Source organism: Oxyura jamaicensis, chromosome 3, assembly GCF_011077185.1.
Source record: "Oxyura jamaicensis isolate SHBP4307 breed ruddy duck chromosome 3, BPBGC_Ojam_1.0, whole genome shotgun sequence".
NCBI lineage: Eukaryota > Metazoa > Chordata > Aves > Anseriformes > Anatidae > Oxyura > Oxyura jamaicensis.
Genome location: NC_048895.1, coordinates 12,729,731 through 12,746,176, shown reverse-complemented (window position 1 = coordinate 12,746,176; position 16,446 = coordinate 12,729,731). Strand labels below are relative to the sequence as shown.

The window sequence follows — 16,446 nt, the reverse complement described above, 5'->3', positions numbered from 1 at the left end:
CTCTCCCCCCTCTTCCCGAAGTGGAAATGAAACAAAAGAAAAGAAGACGGGTGGGGGGAAGGAAGCAAGAGAAACAGCAGAAAACCCACAGAACTGCGCTGAAAAGTCTCCGAGCGCTGCAGAGCCCGCGCATGGAGTGTCCTTGAATCTTTAACAACATTCAGGGGTGCTTTCTCCTGCCCTGTGCCTGTTATTTCCAAGCCTTCCTCCCCGGGCACATCCTCGCGGGCTGCTGGGGCTGCGCGCGGAGAGCTGCTTCCCTGCACGGGGAGGCCTTGCGAGCGGCATCGCTCTCCCCCAGAATTGCCATTTTCCTCCCAAAGAGCATGGGGAGACAACGGGGGTCTCGCTGTTTGGTGGCAGGGGACAGAGCTGGGGCTTTCTGGAAGGGACGTGCCCTCGAATGCAGCAGGTCCCCGTCTGTCCATCCAGACCCCGCGGTGAGGACCTCCAGCATTTGGTGGGTGCCGGGCCCCAGCCTCCAAGCACGGCTGCTATCAGGTGCCGCATGGCCCGGGAAGCTCTCAGGTCTCAGCATCCCAACCCCTGGTGTTCCCAGCCGGGAGCTGTGTTTCGGTAGGGACCTGGGACCTCCCTCCCGCTCCCGGGGGCACTGCAGCACCCGCGGGCACTGGGGGAGAAGCGACCTGAGCGTGCCTTCGGGGGGATACCGCGCATAAACCTCCTCTTTCTGTCTTTCTCTTTAAGGCTATGTAATTTCTCTGTTATGTTTGCGATTTTGCTCCAGGTCAAGATACAGCTACATGGGTTTTAATTGATTTTTTTTTTTTTTTTTGCAATGCTTTCAACTTGAGGTTTCTTTTATTTTAACCACTCCTTGTCTTTTAAGCCAACAGAGGCAGCAAACGTCATTAATCACAGCCCTCCTGAATGAAGAGCTGGCTGTGACTACTTCAGCGCGTTCTTGGCTTTTTCAAACCCTGCTTTGAGGTTCCCACTCAGCGAGGTACCGGAGCACGCTCTCCACTTTAATTGGGTGCTCCAAGTCGGACGTGCACTTACATGCACGGCTGAATCAGGAACTCAGTTATTATTATTATTATTATTATTATTGACTCTGGAGCCCTAATGAGCGGTCAGGGCTGCCGTGTGCCTGGCATTGATGGCACAGGGAGGAGAGGAGGTCCTGCAGCTTCTGGCAAGGTGAGAGGAGCGGGATGGAGAGGTGGCACAGGGAGACACTGCCTGGTTCAGATGGAGCACCTTGCTGGTGGTGGGCTCCCTCCCCTTGAGCCAGAGGGGGAAGTACAGACCGACCATACCTTGGTGTTGTTTGGGCTTAGCCCACTCTGCTCTGCTTGCAGCATTTCTGCCCCAAACTGGCAGCAGAGCTTTGGGGACTCAAGGGGAAAGGGGCTGGGAGCATCCCCCATCTGGCTCCTGGACGCTCAGGGAAGGAGCAAGAGGTTGAGCATCACTCCGGCAGCACCCAGAAGCAGAAGGCAAATGCTGCCTTGCCTAAAAACACCATTCCTAGCTGTTATTTAATCACACGTCACCCGGTGTCCTTCCCCGCTGAAACGCTGCAGAAACGTTATGCGTACAGCCCCAGCGCCCTGATTACTTAATAAATAAGAACGCTAACGAGATAATGGCACACAAACCTTTCTGTAGGATCTTGTTTAATTTTCAGCCTCATTTGGGTGTGGACGAAAATCCAGTATGTTAAATTAACATTTTGGGTGTAAATCAAATTAAATGTACAAAACGCCCTGTAGGGTCAAAGCACAATGGGACCCACCCTTACATATTTGACTACTAAAATGTGTTTCATTTGACTCAAATCATTTGGGAGTGAGAAGGGAGAGAGATTGGATCAAACAATGCACCAGCCACGCGATGCTGTCGCAATCGCAACCCCCTCCATCCCGGGACAGGCCCTGACGTGGGGACAGGCTGACACGGGGCACCGGTCCCGTCTGGAGGGCTCCCTTTCACTGCCAGCATCGTCCTGGTTGATACAATAAAGAAATAAAGTGTTCACAAGAGCAGGGCCCCCTGTTTAGAGTGTGGGAAGGAACAGGGCTGGATGGAGTTGAGACCCTGACTGGCCTGAGAGCCTGGAAATGCGGCAGTGGCAGGTTTGGTTGCTGGCTCCCAGCTTGAATGGGGGTTTAGTAACATAAATGGGGGTTTAACCCTCATAAATTATGTGGGTCTGTGGGCACAACTTCATGTCCTTCACCTCCTGGGTGCTGCAGTGTGACCTGGGCTACCCCATGCCACCCAAACACCCGGCTGCCACATGGCTGGCTCCCCCCCTGCTTCTCCCAGAGGCATTTCAGGAGACGGGGAGGAGGCCGTGTGTCAAAATGCCACCCGGCATTTTGCGAGAGCACCCCAGCTTGGCACCGTGAGGGCTCCATGTGCATGCCAGTGCAGAAGGACAGGGAGCTGAACAGGAAAAGCTGTGCTCCCTCCTGGGACGAAAAGCTTGCGGTCCTACAGCATCGCCCTGGGGACAGACCGCCGGACGGGGCCTCTCTCCCGTGCCACGGAGAGGAGGGAGAGCAGGGAGTGAGGGCTGCGGGCAGGGCGATGGGGACGTGAGCAGTGTCTGGGGCTCCCAGTCACGGCTTTGCAGCACCCCTGGCAGCTCCAGGTGCCTCTGGCTGTGGGACCAAGCCTGGCCACCGAGGAGCCCTGCTCCCAGCCCAGATGCCGGCGGCTGCCCCAGTTAGCGGAGGAGCCGCTTCTCCACAGCCGGGTGGCCGGGCGCCAGCACGCCTCGGGAGGAGGGTGCAGCGGCTCCCCAAAACCTCCCCGATGTGCAGGGCGATCTGCTGAGCAGCCGGGGCTGGAGGGACGCGGCAGGCGCCGGCATTGGGGGTGAAAATGTCTCCCCGGGCTGGGGCTGCGTGTGCTTCCCTGCCCGCTTTCAAAGCACCCCACCGCGCTGACTCACCGGCTCCCGGCCTCCCACATCCCCTGCCACTCCCAGCGTCTCCCTGTCTTTCTCCACCGATACCTCCGCTTCCTTCCCACTCCCCTCCCGGCTTGGCGCTGTCTCCCCGGCCGCCCACTCGCCGCGGCTCCGCTCCCTCGGGCGCCCAGCGGCGCCCCGGCCTCTCCCGGCGCCCCCCTGGGAAGCGGCACGGCCGCCCCGGCGAGGTGCGGTGCTGCTGCCGCCGAGCTGGGTATGGCGGGCACGGCTACCGAAATCCCACATGCAAATCGGGGGCTAAGTAGAGGAGGGAAAGCTGCTCCTCATTAACGTCCCCACCACGCTCAGAAAGCCACCACAAGCTTTATTAGGCACCAGCGCTAGCCTCCCAAAGCCACATCCGCACGAGGCAGAGCCCCCCTGGCTCCTGAGGTGACCCGGTGCTGCTGGTGGTGCCCTGCGACGTTTCCTCAGGGGACATTTCAGCAGCATCCATCCAGCCGGGGGATCAGCGGCAACCGGGCAGCACTTGCTCGATCTCTCCCGCTGCTTTCATCCCCGCTGGGTTCTGCTGACTCCCTTCTGGAGGGAGATGCTTGCTCACCACGTCCTGGCTCAGCTCCCTGTACCACCAACATTTCTGCATCCCCATGTCACGGCTTGGCTGGTGCATGATCCCATGGGGTGACCCATGCACAAGGCAGGTGACACCCCCAGAGAGCCACAATCCAGCTTGGGAAAGCTCTCCCTGAGAAGCGTGGCGTTGGCCGGGGCCGGTGGGAGAAGGCTGGGGTCTGACCCAGTCAGCCCTCTCCTGGGTTCCTAAAAATACTGAGCGTGCTTTCAGGACGGGCTTCAAATCCCCGCTTCCTGCAGCTGGCACGCGCCGATAAGGCGCTGCTCGGGGGCTAACGGGCGCCTCTTAACCTCTGCGGCAAGCTCCGGCATCACCCCCCCCCCCCCGAGCCCAGACCTCCCCTGGGAGAAAATCCCCTTATGGCATCTCTGGGGCTCGGGGGAGACTTCCTCATTCCTGCAGGATGACCGGCGGCCATAAAACCCATTGTATGCATATGGGGCACTTCTTCACCCTGTCAGACGGGTGGGAGGGCACCTCGGGGAGCAGCGGGGTGTTCTCCCTGCCATCCCTGCAGGTTTCCAGGGCGAGCGGGCGCTTATAGGGGCACCGAGAGACGGGGATGAACTGGAGGAAGAAATAACTGTCTTGGGCTGGGCTCAGGTGCTCGGGGGAGCATCCCACAGCGCAGCCCCATCGCCGTGCACCTCCCCAAGGAATTCTGTGGCGTGGAAAGAAGAGAGGTTCATCTGGAGGGGGATCATCATCATCAGTGGGACTGCCGCTGCCAGCACGAGTCTGCCCCGAGCTGGGCCAGGGGATGTTCGGGACACCCCGATCCCGGGTGCAGACGGAGCTTTCCCGGTGCTCCCCGCGGGGACCCAGCGTGCTGCCGGAGCGTCCCTGCGCGAGGCGGCCGTGCCGCAGCAGAGCATCTGTTCAAACATGCCCAGAGCCAGTCACCCCTCAGCGCAGGCACCCGCTGCCTGGAAAATCGCCCCGGGAGCTCCCGGCTGCCGCTCCCAGCCAGGCGGAGGCCAAATCCTGACTTTTGCTCCCTCTGCTCCTGCACGGCTGCGACCCCTCCATCTCCGGCTGGGTTTGAGGGGGGACGAGTGATTTGTGGCTCCATCTGCTCCCTCCCCGGCGGGGAGCTCCCTTCCTGCTGCTCCGACACCCCAGAACTGCCCCGTGCAGCCCCATTGCCTCTGGGGGGAGAGGGGAAGCCAAGCCAGGCCACCGCCCCAGCCAGAGGCTTGGGTTTAACCTCACTGGGGCAGAGGATGACCCCAAATCCTCTTTATCCACAGATAAATCCTCCCCGTCCTTGGGGAGCCCCCAGAGCTGGGGGTTTCTGGGGTTGGGGACAAGGACTGGGACGGGACCTTCTCCGGGAGCAGCAGCTCGCCTTTTTCCAGCAGAGCCACCTTTGTCATGCAGGCTGTGGGGTGATTGCTTTCAGGATTACTCTGCCAACGGTTTTTTGTCTTTTTTTTTTTTTTTTCACAACGGTTTTTATCACCAAAATCTTTTTTAAAATTTTTAGGGGGGGGGGGGGGGGGGGGATCCACGCCTTTTGAGCGTCCCTGCCCGCACCGTGCTCCCAGCAGCGCTGCCGTGCTGCCTGCCCCGCTCCGTCTGCGGACAAGGGTCCGTGAAATTGCCACCAATATAATTATCAAGTGTTGTTTTTACATCCTCCTCTCGCCACCGCGCTGCTAGACTTTGGCCTCCACCTGCATTTCACCCGCCTGTCCCCATGCCGGGGGGGTCCTCAAGTTCCTCAGCCCGGCACCCTCTCCGGCACCCCAAAGCGCCCCAAAACCACGGGAGGTGGAAAGGGAAGGGGCAAGGCGTGCCGTGGGGAAAGAGGGGTGGTGTGGAGGGGCAGCAGAGGTAGCCGAGCCCACGGCTTGGTTTTCCTGGAGCACGGGCACAGCGGGGCTCGGTAGCTAACCTGTAACCAAACGTTGCTGGCTGTAAAACCATCGGCACGCTCGCACCGGCTTCCCCAGGCGTCCACCCTCCTCCCCTGGGAAGGAGGAAGAGCAAAGGCGAATTGAAATGAGAAGTAACTGTTTGACAGAGCGCCCTGCCAAGGGACGGGGAGGTTGGGACGCCCTCGCTTTCTGCCGCCTTCGCGAGAGCAGAGGTCTCTTTGCCGGGGTTTTCTTTTTTCATTCATTCAAATTTCTTTGTGAGTCTGCACGCACAGAAGCCCTCGGCTGCTCTACCTCTTAATTACAGAGCAGGGACGCGAAACCTGTAACACATTTACCCATTTGCCTTTTTATTCCCCCTCTGTTTTTCTAGGCTTCGCATGCTAACAATGCAACACCCCCTGCCCAGCAGATTCCGCAGAAAGCCGTCCTGCCTGCCCAGGTAGGCTGCACCCGAACAATGTCCACGTTGCTGCAATCACACCTGTTGGCGTTGGGGGGAGAAGATAATTACATTTCTCCGAACGGAAGCGCTATCACGGTGAGAAAAAAAGTGCCTACGACATGGTTGCGATAATTTTGCCGCTGTTATCAGCGCTGCTATAAGAGGAAAAGCGACGCTAATGGCAGCAGGACAGCACGCTCCCCTTTTCTGCTGCCTCTTCTGCTTGTTCAGCTCCGTACCCGAGGCTCCCCGCCGGCAGCACAGGGCCCAATTCCTACCAGCAGTGCTGGGAACCCTCCTGGAGCGGAGGGGAAGGTGTTTTGGGTTGGGTTTGGGCTTTTTGTCTCCTTTCCGGCTGTGTCGGCGGGGCGCTGCGGGCGCCTGCAAACGCTCGCCTGCACGTGCATGCCCACCGCGTCGGGAGGGAGGGAGGCTCTGCAAAGAGGGGAGGGCGGCTGGGGACTCACAGCCTCGCCAAAACCCCCGGAAAGCTTTGTGAAAACCCACCTTTGGGGTTGCCACTTACATTTTTTTGTTGCTGTTGTTTGATTGATTCCTTGAAAGGAGAGAGGGAACCGGGGGGGGGGGGGGGGGCTGTGAATCAAACCTGGAAATGGTTTCGGTTCAGACTCTACATCCGCCCCTGCCGTATTTCACAGGGCTTTCCTTGCGATTTACGGTGACTGGGTGACTGCTGACCTGCTCGGGCAAGCCACAAGCGAGCGCCCCGTTGCGTGGGTTCCCTGGTGGCGAGGCGAGGGTTGAGCTGCCGCTGCCGCCCCTTCCCTCGGCGCTCTCGCGGCGGTGCCACCACGCCTTCACGCACAGCTCCTGCTCCACGCCTGTCGGAATGGGGCTGCAAATTAGCAGGGAAGCCTTCCTGACACAGAAACTGCCTCATTAGGGAGGCAGGCAGACGCCTATGTAAGAGGGGAAGGGAGGGGGGCGAATGAGGCACGGGGATTGCACAAGCGTCGTTTTCTTAGGAAACCGGGATAAAAATGCCCCCTAAGCATTGGCTTCAGACACGTTATCCAAGATAACTGTCGAGATATGAGCTGTTTGCCCAGGGGGAAAATGGCCTTTAGCTTTTCACAGTCTCCTCTGCATGTGAGTAAACCCTTCGCTGACTGATCTGCAATCCCTTCGCCGCGAGATGACGCGTGCCGCTATGCCCAGGCTAGCAAAGGAGGAGCGGAGACACAGGAAACACAGCATCAAAGACGGGCACGGACACAACACACCAGGAACCTTCCATTAGCAACCACGGTGTTTATGTGAGGAAACCTCATGTGGAGAGAAGCCAGCAGAGCTAGCATAAATAAATAAATAAATAATCAGGCCCTCCCAAACCACGTTTCCCTCAGCACTGGCTCAACCTCTGTCTCACTCCCTGCTCGAGCGTATCAGCAATGTGGCTTGACTCCTCGCAAGAAGCCACCAGCAGCTTGCCAGTCACACAGGCTCCATCGGCCCCCCACGTCCTGTGAGACATCTCTGCGATGGGCTGAGTCGTTAAGATTGCATTTGTTGTGAGGAACTCTGAAATCTCCTTCCCCCCCCCCCCCTTTTTGCTAATTACCAGCTAAAAAGGCTTTCCCCAGCGGTATCACCATGGGGCACCTGTGGCTCTTCCTCCTGCACCACCCCCATTCTGCCTCTGCAGCACACCCTGGCTGCGTACACGCTGCCAGGCTGCACGATCCAGCTGGAAAACACTTCTGCAGGAAAAGGAAAGTGGGCTTTTCCACACAGTTGCCAGACCTAGTTGCCAGCCTGGCCCACAGCTGGGTTTTCCACCAGGTCACCGCCTCAGCGAGCCTTCCTCGAGCACAGAAAGGACAACCACCAGAAGAGGAGAGCAGGACAGAAGACCGAACCTGGGGAAGGTGAGCCCTGTGGCAATCCCTGGCCTTCGGGATGGATGGAAGAAGAACGGGAACGCCTTAAGCCAGAACTCCCTTGTGAAACCACAGCCTGAACATTCCCCGTCTGGGGTTTTAGCCCCTCAAGTGATTAATGCCAGGCTTGGGCAGAGGCACCAGGCTCCCAGCTGGGGTGAGCCCTGCCACGGTGCCAAGGGCGCTACACGCTGGCTCACATCCGCTGTGCAGCTGGCTCGACCCAGTTCTTGGCACTGCAGAGGCATTGGCTGCGCTACAAGCACTTCTGCATAAGTCTTAATAACAGTAAACACACTGATGTGAGCAAAACTATTATACTAAATTGAAATGTTATCATTCCCATTAATTTCACGTTTCATTTTAATCACATTTGTTCAGCAGACAGATGAAGAAGATTGTAACGAGGAAGGACTGGCTTCGCACATTTGGTTTGCCTCTTCTGCTCAGGACTGGGCTGGGGATGTGACATGGCTGCCTCCTCACAGCCAAGGTTCCCATTCACGTTACAGAAGCTGACTGCAGTGCAGCACTGCCAAGCTCTACCTGGAAGTATCTGAGCCTGTTTTACAGCTAGGGACTGTGGTAGCTGCTGAAGCTGAAAATCTTTGTACCCACAATCCTGCCTGACGGAGGGCAGCAGCAAATGCCTGGAAAAAAAACACAGGAAAGAAGTCAGCGATAAGACTACGCCTTCACAATAAACCTTCCACCTGACAGTTCACTTGTGGTTTACAGAATTCATGAGCTGAAAGCAACATCTTGACAGCAATGGTGGTCCACAGATTTGCCCGGATCCTTTCTGAATCTGTAGATAAGCTCAGCTTCTGCAGCACGTGGGGCTGACATCGACAATTTGCTCATACATCGTGTGGAAAAACGTACGTTTTGGTTAAGCTTGCTATGCGTATCTACCTACCTGGCTACCATGGTAGTGTGGGGAAGGGTGAACGGTTATTCTCTGACCTCCTTCAGGAGTTTACAGAGCTCGTGGGATATCCCACCTCCCCGCTACACACCCCTTTGCTTGGTAAATTCACAAGTGGCACCCACATACTGAAAGGGTTGTTAGGCATCGGAACGGGCTGCCCAGGGAAGTGGCTGAGTCACCATCCCTGGATGTCTTCAAAAGATGTTTAGATGTCGAGCTTAGGGATATGGTTTAGTGGAGGGCTTGTTAGTGTTAGGTCAGAGGTTGGACTGGGTGATCTTGGAGGTCTCTTCCCACCTTGGTGATTCTGTGGTATTGCTGCCCTGTACCTCTATGTGCTTATTTGGGTTCTTGCACAGCAGATAGCGACTGCTCACATGTTCCTCACTCTTTGGGATCGAGCCTCTTGTCAGCTCGACAGCAGCCAGAGAGACTTTTGTGTGCGACAGGGCAAAAGTGCCCTGAAAAACGGAGCCCGAGGCCCTCCACCTGAAGCCCATGTAACCACGCGGATCTGTGCGTGAGGCGCTGGGACGCTGCGGGGATGAGGTGCCAGGGCAGAGCCCGGGGGGAGCGGCGGGCTGCTGTCCCCGGGGCACGGCCGTGTGCCGGGCCAGGGCCACACACGGAGGCCGAACAATGGCGGAGCCGCTCTCCCAGCCGCTCGCCCTGTGCAGCTCGGCTTTTCTGGGCAAGGCAAGGCGGTCTGCATGCCATAACAGCAAAAAAAAAAAAAAAGCCCTTCCTCGGGCTCAGAAGAAAAAAAAAAAAAAAAAAAACTCCTTTTGTTTGCTTTTCAGACCAGCGGCCCAGCTGGCCGCGCTCCCTCCCTCAGCGGGGCCATTTCCAGCCGCCCGCGGCGACAACGGGCGGGCGGGGGCGGCCGCCATTTTGTGACCCCCCCCTCCCCGCTCGCTCGGCGCTCGATTGCTCACGCCTGGCTCGACGCGCTCGGCGCTCGGCCTGGCCTGGCCGCACCTCCCCACCCCCACCCCCACCCCCACCCCCCACAACGGCCGCCAACGGCCGCTCGCGCGCCCGCCGCGGTCCGGCCCGGCTGGGTGGTAACGGCGGCGGCGATGTCGAGGAGCTCCCGGGCGGTGCTGGCCGTCACCGCGCTCCTCTCCGCCGCCACCGTGGCGGCCGTGCACGTCCAGCAGCGGCGGGAGCAGGAGGTGAGCGGGTCCGCCGGGACACGGGGGGGGCGGGGGAGGGAGTAGGGGAGGGGGGAGCCAGGCCACGCCCCCGCGGAGCTGGCCACGCCCCCACATAACTGGCCACGCCCACAGTGTCCGTAGCCCCGCCCACATAGCCCGGAGCCCCTTCCCCTCAGCTGCAGGCAAAGACGGGCGTGGCTCCGTCTCCACTGGCCCCGCCCCCCGCCCTTAGCCCCGCCCCCGGGGTCTCCCCACAGCACCTCAGGCTGTGGCCCTCAGTGTCCCCCCATACCGCACCAGAGGTGCGGCGGGCTGCTGGGCTGCAGCAGAGCCCCGCAGACAAGGCTCAGGTGTGGTGGTGGGCAGTCTGTGGGCAAATCCGGCCCAGGACAATAAATTCAGAACGGACGATCTGCACGGGGCGGAAACTGGGGCAATGAGCCAGTTTTAACTCCGCCAGTGAACCCTACGAATACCGATATGAGGGCATGGATCTGGTTTAAACATCTGTGTTTTAAATCACACCAAACACACACCACAAAATCTTACGTTAAATGTCTTTTACTAAAGGTCTGAAGTAGTCAGGAGCTACAAACGTCACAGTTCTACTTGCCAATCCACACCACAGCTCAGGTGCCTGCTGTATGGGCATTGCTGTGCCATCCATAATGACAAGATTACATTTTATCCTAGAGACATTGCCTCTGTCAGCACTTAAGAACGAGGGATCGTGGAGGACAAGACTGATCCGAGAAGGAAAGAGGTGCTTCAGGCTGGATGTTAGGAAAAACTTCTTTACTGAAAGGGTTGTTAGGCATCAGAATGGGCTGCCCAGGGAAGTGGCTGAGTCACCATCCCTGGAGGTCTTCAAAAGACGTTTAGATGTCGAGCTTAGGGATATGGTTTAGTGGAGGACTTGTTAGTGTTAGGTCAGAGGTTGGACTGGGTGATCTTGGAGGTCTCTTCCCACCTAGGTGATTCTGTGCTGCAGAAGCTGGGAAATGTGCCGAGTGTCCCAGGCTGTACAAGAAGAGGAAGGCTGGTCTCTTTGGCCTGGCAATGGGTGACAGCTCTGCAGCTGCCAGAGCTGGCGTACATGCTCAGATTTTTGCACGTGGTTGTTGGTTAACTCACCCCTGCCTTGAGCCACTGAGGGCCTGGCAGGAAACATGTACTAAATGCTCAGCTGAAAATACAGCCAAAAGAGATGGGAGCGGTACATCTAGCATGTGTTGTGCCACAGGACAATCAACTCTCTGGAAAAAAATCACTCTTGGCTGTTTCAGCCAGACACCTAAAATTAATGGATGTTTTTGACCTTAGTCTTTCTTTGTGTAATCTCTCTACTTCATCTCACGAACTGCACTGAATTAACATTTACCAACCATCACTATTCTAAAGAGGTAACAGGCATAGAAAAGTCCTCAAGGAAATAAGTCGTTCTACCATCCAAGCAGGATCTGCTTATCACGAAGTACACAATGCCACGGGCAACAGGCTAAACAAGTAATGTGAAACCAAACGCTGAGTGCCTGATCAGGATCCGTCCTGAGCATGGTGCCGGGGTTTGTAGGGACTGCATCCTAACTCAAACCACAGGTAAACAAAGGGCAAAACTCCAAGTCCATAATGTGTGTTCCTCCAGCATATAAAGCGTCTTTAATAAGAAGAGTGGTGGATCTACAAATGAGCTGATACAGTTGATGCCCTCTGGTTGATTCATATATTTCTAATGATATCAGGAAGTAAATGGGGACTTGCAGCATGTTCCTCTTGCTCTGTGCTCTATTTGTTGTTTCATTTGCAAAATAATATTAAATGGCTTTGGTTGTTACACCTGAGGCCACTTCTGCAAGCTTCTGTCTGGGCAAATGCTGCCTCTACCAAATGCTGGCTAATTTATCAACAACAATGGGCAACTGTCTCCCCGTGGGTCTGTTTTAATACGTTTTCCCACACCTAAAAGCAGTCATTATTGTGCATAGGCAATCTTTTGCTGCCTGCAGATAGGCAGTTTTACTGAGTTTCCTGGAGATTAAAGGGCCAAAGGATCCAGTTGGTCAGTGGAAAACCTTTTTGGGGGACTTTTTTTTTTTTTTTTTTTTTTTTTTTGAATATGTGACTGAAAAAGTTGTCCCCTTGCCACAGAAATATTTAACGTATTGTCTTCTATCCATCCTAATACCCAGGTGTGGGCACAGCCTCTGAATGCCAGGAAGGGAAAAAGAATTGCATGGCTACAGGCAAGCTCCCGTATCTTATACCAAGCAGCATGTTTGGGTCTGTCTTCCCTCCCAAGGACCCCCTCTTCTCCCAAAAAGTACATCTGACACATCAGAGGTTCCTGACCTGTATATTTGGGGATGGGTTAGCACAACCTCTAGAGTTAGCAGTGATCTCCCCAGCAGCTGAATGGGATGCAGATTATGTACTGGCAGGGATATGAGCATTCCTCGAGATGCTGCTGCTACAGAAGCAAAGCCAAAATGCTCAGTTTTATGTTACCAGCAATCAGTTTAAACTTGATGTGAAATGCTATTCAGAAAGCCTAAGGCTCAAAGCTTATATTTTTACAAATGAAACCTGAGATTTTATAATTCTGAACTTTCAAGTCAGGGAATAATGGCTTCCCATTTAAGGAACCCAGTTCTTTAGGTAATGCAATGGAAATAAGTGAAAAAAAGTGAAGAAAATAAACCTGTAGGAATGAATGTTCTCAAATAATTGTCATTGGCCAAAAGCTTTGGATTGGTTGAATCCTTGGAAGTTAAATAACGTCAACTCAGGTTGCATCACTGAATTTGAGGTAGCAAGATAGACTTGCACCATCGCAGAGCCTCAGTCACAGGCTAAATCGGCACTGCCTCTCACTTCACAAGAAGTGAAGAGAAAAGCACATCTTTCTACCTTGTCAGCCACTGGCAGACCTAGAGAAAGAAAAAACAAAAGTGGTTAAAATTAAAAAGGCATGGTTTTTAGGGCATTTCACCGACTATGGAGTATGGAGTAGTAACCAGACAACAAATGAAAGGGAAGATGGAACAGTAGAAGGTACTTGCATGGCCTTAATTTACATGGCAATTGACAACAACCACAATCTGCACTGATTTAGAAGTGCCTGACGCCATTCACCCTTGAGACAGAAAAATGGGATTCCCATTTTATGTAAGGGGAGTGCAACCTCTCTCAAAAGACGAGAGTCTGGGATATGCGACTGAGTGCTGAAAATCTTAAGACTAGGCAGCACCAAAGTCAACGGAGAAGGGAGGAGGAAGCTGTCTGGAAGTTCACGTCACAGTGAGGACACTCAGATTTTAGCCCGAAGCACCTATTTTTAGAGACAGGCCGGGAACAGGTTCTTTTCAAGCCAAGGACCAATTCTCCATCCTCAAAACTGAAGAAAGAGCTGACTGCTCTGTCAAAAAAGTGTTCCTGGCAAAAAAATTCTGGGGACCAGATCTGGGGACCATCCACTCCCCATTCCAGCACCACTTGCCTCAGATGACCCCTTTTCTCATTTTGTTTTTTCCTTCCAACTCTCCTCCCTGTGCCTCTAGCATCCTGCTCCATCTTTCATCCCTTTCTCTTTCACCTTTCCATCATCACGTAGGTATAACCGCAGGCTGGCACGGCCTGTGTAGCCACTGTGTCATCTTCCTCTCCCAGGAGGACGCTCACCCTCCTAGCAGAGACAATGGTTTCTACAGGGGGGGAGCGAGATCCATTCTCTTTACGGGTGTGGACCTCTTCAGAAAGTTTCTCCACAGCTGAGAGCCAGGCCTGTAGGGAAGACGACAGACTTTCTTCCTACTGCTTTGGACTTGCCTATTGTGAAAACAGCACTTCTTTTCTGAACAGCACAGTCTCACCATTTCCACTTAGTGAAAGGAGCGATCATGCCACCAGTATCTATCCAAACCCGTTTCTACTTACCACAAGGCAAAATTTGAATTTCCATTAGGGCACCTTTTTCACACAGCCTGTTGTTCAATCTTAACAAAGACTGAAGAGCATTCTTCCAAGTCAGGCTTACCTGTGTATGCACTTGAGCTTCTGAGGTTGTTGGTTGGTTTCTTTTCTGATTGCTGTTGTGTTTTTAGGGCTGGGAAGGGAGCTTAGAATCCATGTAAGTAATTTCACTGACAACAGACAAGGTGAAGGAAGTACTGAAACTCCCCCACATTAAACCACCGTAGAACCCAGGAACACTGACCTGCTGGCTTCTGAACTTGCGTCACTTCCAAAGTGCTTTGCAGTGAGGTGGTACCACCAGGCACTACCAATGTCAGTAGCTCATAGAGTCTCTAAAACTATTTCACAGAGATGGCAGAAAGCATGAAGAAAAAGCAGCCTCCTGGGGAACACGGAGTCCATTTCACCACAAGAGGAAAACCCCCCTAGGCAAGCCAAGCCTCCAACTCCCCCAGGGAGGCAATTCCTCATATGTCCTCAGGCTTCCTATATAGCAAAGGTCAAATGATCCACACCTTAACAAGGGTGGAACCAAGAGACCTTGTGGAATAGGCTCATCTACCTGGCTTCAATGTTTTAAGGTCAATTGCTCCGTATCACCAGTAGAAATAACCTGACCAGGGGCTTAGTGGTTAGAGTTGGCCTCATGAATTAACTACAACAGGTGCACAAGGGTCATATTTCTGTCAGTCATTCTGTGAGGAAAATTAGTACAGAGCCTGATAAAAAAAAACAAAACAATAAAAATAAAGAAAACAAAGAAAGAAAAGGAAAAAGAAAAGAAAAAAGAAAAGGACCTTCCAGGCAAAATTGCTATCATAGATTTTCATCTGTCTGATCATGACAGATAAAGAACGTAGCAATCAGAATTACTTTCCTTGACATTAATGGTATTTAAATTTGCTTTTCTGATATCTCTTCTTTAGGCAGGGCTTTTCAAAATCTAGCTCCAAAACCTCTGACTACAGTATTTACGTCATCTGTGTATAAACTATCCCGTATAAATGCCAGGATCCTCACTCACTAGTCAGAATCACAGAACCACTAGACCACCAGGGATCAGGTCAAGGACTGGGCTGAAGGTGTGGGCTTTAATTTGGTTCCATGCCTACATTGCTCTTTCCTGGCAGGTCATGGGAAGCAGATTGGCTGGCTTGGGGGAGCTTATGTACACGTGGCTTTTAGGCTGCAGCCAAAGTGTTCCTCTAGATCTGGAAGTTTGAAGAGGGTTGCAGTCTCCAAGCTCAGATACAGCCACAGTAACGTGGGTGGGTGCCTGCACCTGGAGCCCACCGAGGTCGCTTTGTGTTCCTCTGCAGAACCAGGCCCAGCTGCTGTCACCTGCACAAGGTGCCCAACCAGTTAAACCCTCAGTGTGGTCTGCTTTCCTTCCTGAGTTACTGTCAGTCTTGGCATCTCCATCCCGTGTCTTAATCTCACCATCCATCCATTTATATCCCTCTGCTGCCTTGCCTGCTCCCAGACGTGTACATCCGCAGTACAAAGAGCTGGTTCCCAGCTAGTCCCTCCCCTCCTTTCCCCCATCCCAGTCCCTGTCACTAGTTTTGGTGACAGAAGAAAGCCTCCCAGGTAGCAGAGATAGACAAGTATAAGGAGGAAACAAAGACTAACCAGGATTTTCTTAGGGATTTTTACATTCCTTTGGTGGCTTACCCGTCTATGTGCAAACTGCTAGTCTGCGTTGGACATTTATAGAGAACATTTTTGGTAAAGGCTATGTATATCTTTTGAATGAAGTGCCATGATTTTTCAAGAGCTTGGCGTAGACAGGCTGTGGGACTTTTACCATCCTTGCAGCAAGGGTTTATCAGCCTTTGTTTGTTTGTTTTTTAAAGAGTATGACATAAGCAGAAAGAAGCAGATGAAGACAAATAGCAGTTTTTCTTAAAATTATTTTCAGTTTGCCACCAAATTCTCTCTGAGCAGAGGTACAAGTTTTGGAGGTACAAGGCTGTTACAGGTCACGTGCAGCATGGGAGCTACTGGTGCAAAGCATTTCTTTGCTCAGTGTCTCTTCTGCTCAGAAAATGCACCCATCTGAAGTGAGTACAAACAAAGTACAAAGTACAAATGCACTCATCTGAAGTGAGCACTACCAACACCAGGTGCCAACTCCTGTAGTTTTAGGTTCGGAGGACGTTAAGTGGTGTGGCTGCAGGAGGTGGCGGAGGACTAAGGTTTGCAGAGGCAGCAGGGCACGGTGAGCAGGAGGGACTGGAGCCGGGGTGGGGTTGGTCACACTCGCCACCAAACAGGCCTGATGAACCCTGTCACTTGTGCTTTCAGAGGCTGCACAGAGGAGTTCTCAGAGATCTGGAGCGACAACATCAGAAGAAGGAAAACATTCGCCTGTTAGAAGAGCAGATTGCTTTGACAAAGCATCTTAAAGAAGAAAGAGACAAGATGCTCATGGAGAAGGGCTCCCAGCAGTCCTAGGCAGGACCTGAGGCATTAGAGGTTTGGTTAAAGGCATTCGGAGACGATTGGTGTGTAACTACTCGCAAGTGTTTCAGTGAAGAGACATCCTTGTAAGGCTTTCTTTCAGATACATTATATTCCTGTTCTGAAAGCCAGAGAGCATACACAAAATATTTCTT

At 53.7% G+C, this 16,446-nt stretch overlaps 1 protein-coding gene and 1 long non-coding RNA gene across 3 annotated transcripts in view; both read left to right on the top strand.

The window, feature by feature from the left end:
- The window catches only part of LOC118165182, a 452,777-nt gene that overhangs the window by 173,925 nt on the left and 262,406 nt on the right, over window positions 1-16,446 (top strand). The window lies entirely within an intron of this gene.
- On the top strand, window positions 9,682-16,413 carry LOC118165179 (protein PET117 homolog, mitochondrial). Its single transcript, XM_035323126.1, has 2 exons — window positions 9,682-9,874; window positions 16,136-16,413. The coding sequence occupies exons 1-2, from the start codon at window positions 9,779-9,781 to the stop codon at window positions 16,283-16,285; spliced, it is 246 nt and encodes an 81-aa protein (XP_035179017.1). The 5' UTR covers window positions 9,682-9,778; the 3' UTR covers window positions 16,286-16,413.

What these genes read in the sequence shown, in the direction of transcription:
- LOC118165179 (XM_035323126.1), top strand. Translation starts at nt 9,779, where the DNA reads ATGTCGAGGAGCTCCCGGGCGGTGCTGGCCGTCACCGCGCTCCTCTCC. An exon ending in AGCAGCGGCGGGAGCAGGAG is followed by an intron (nt 9,875 to 16,135) that starts GTGAGCGGGTCC and finishes TTGTGCTTTCAG; the next exon opens with AGGCTGCACAGAGGAGTTCT.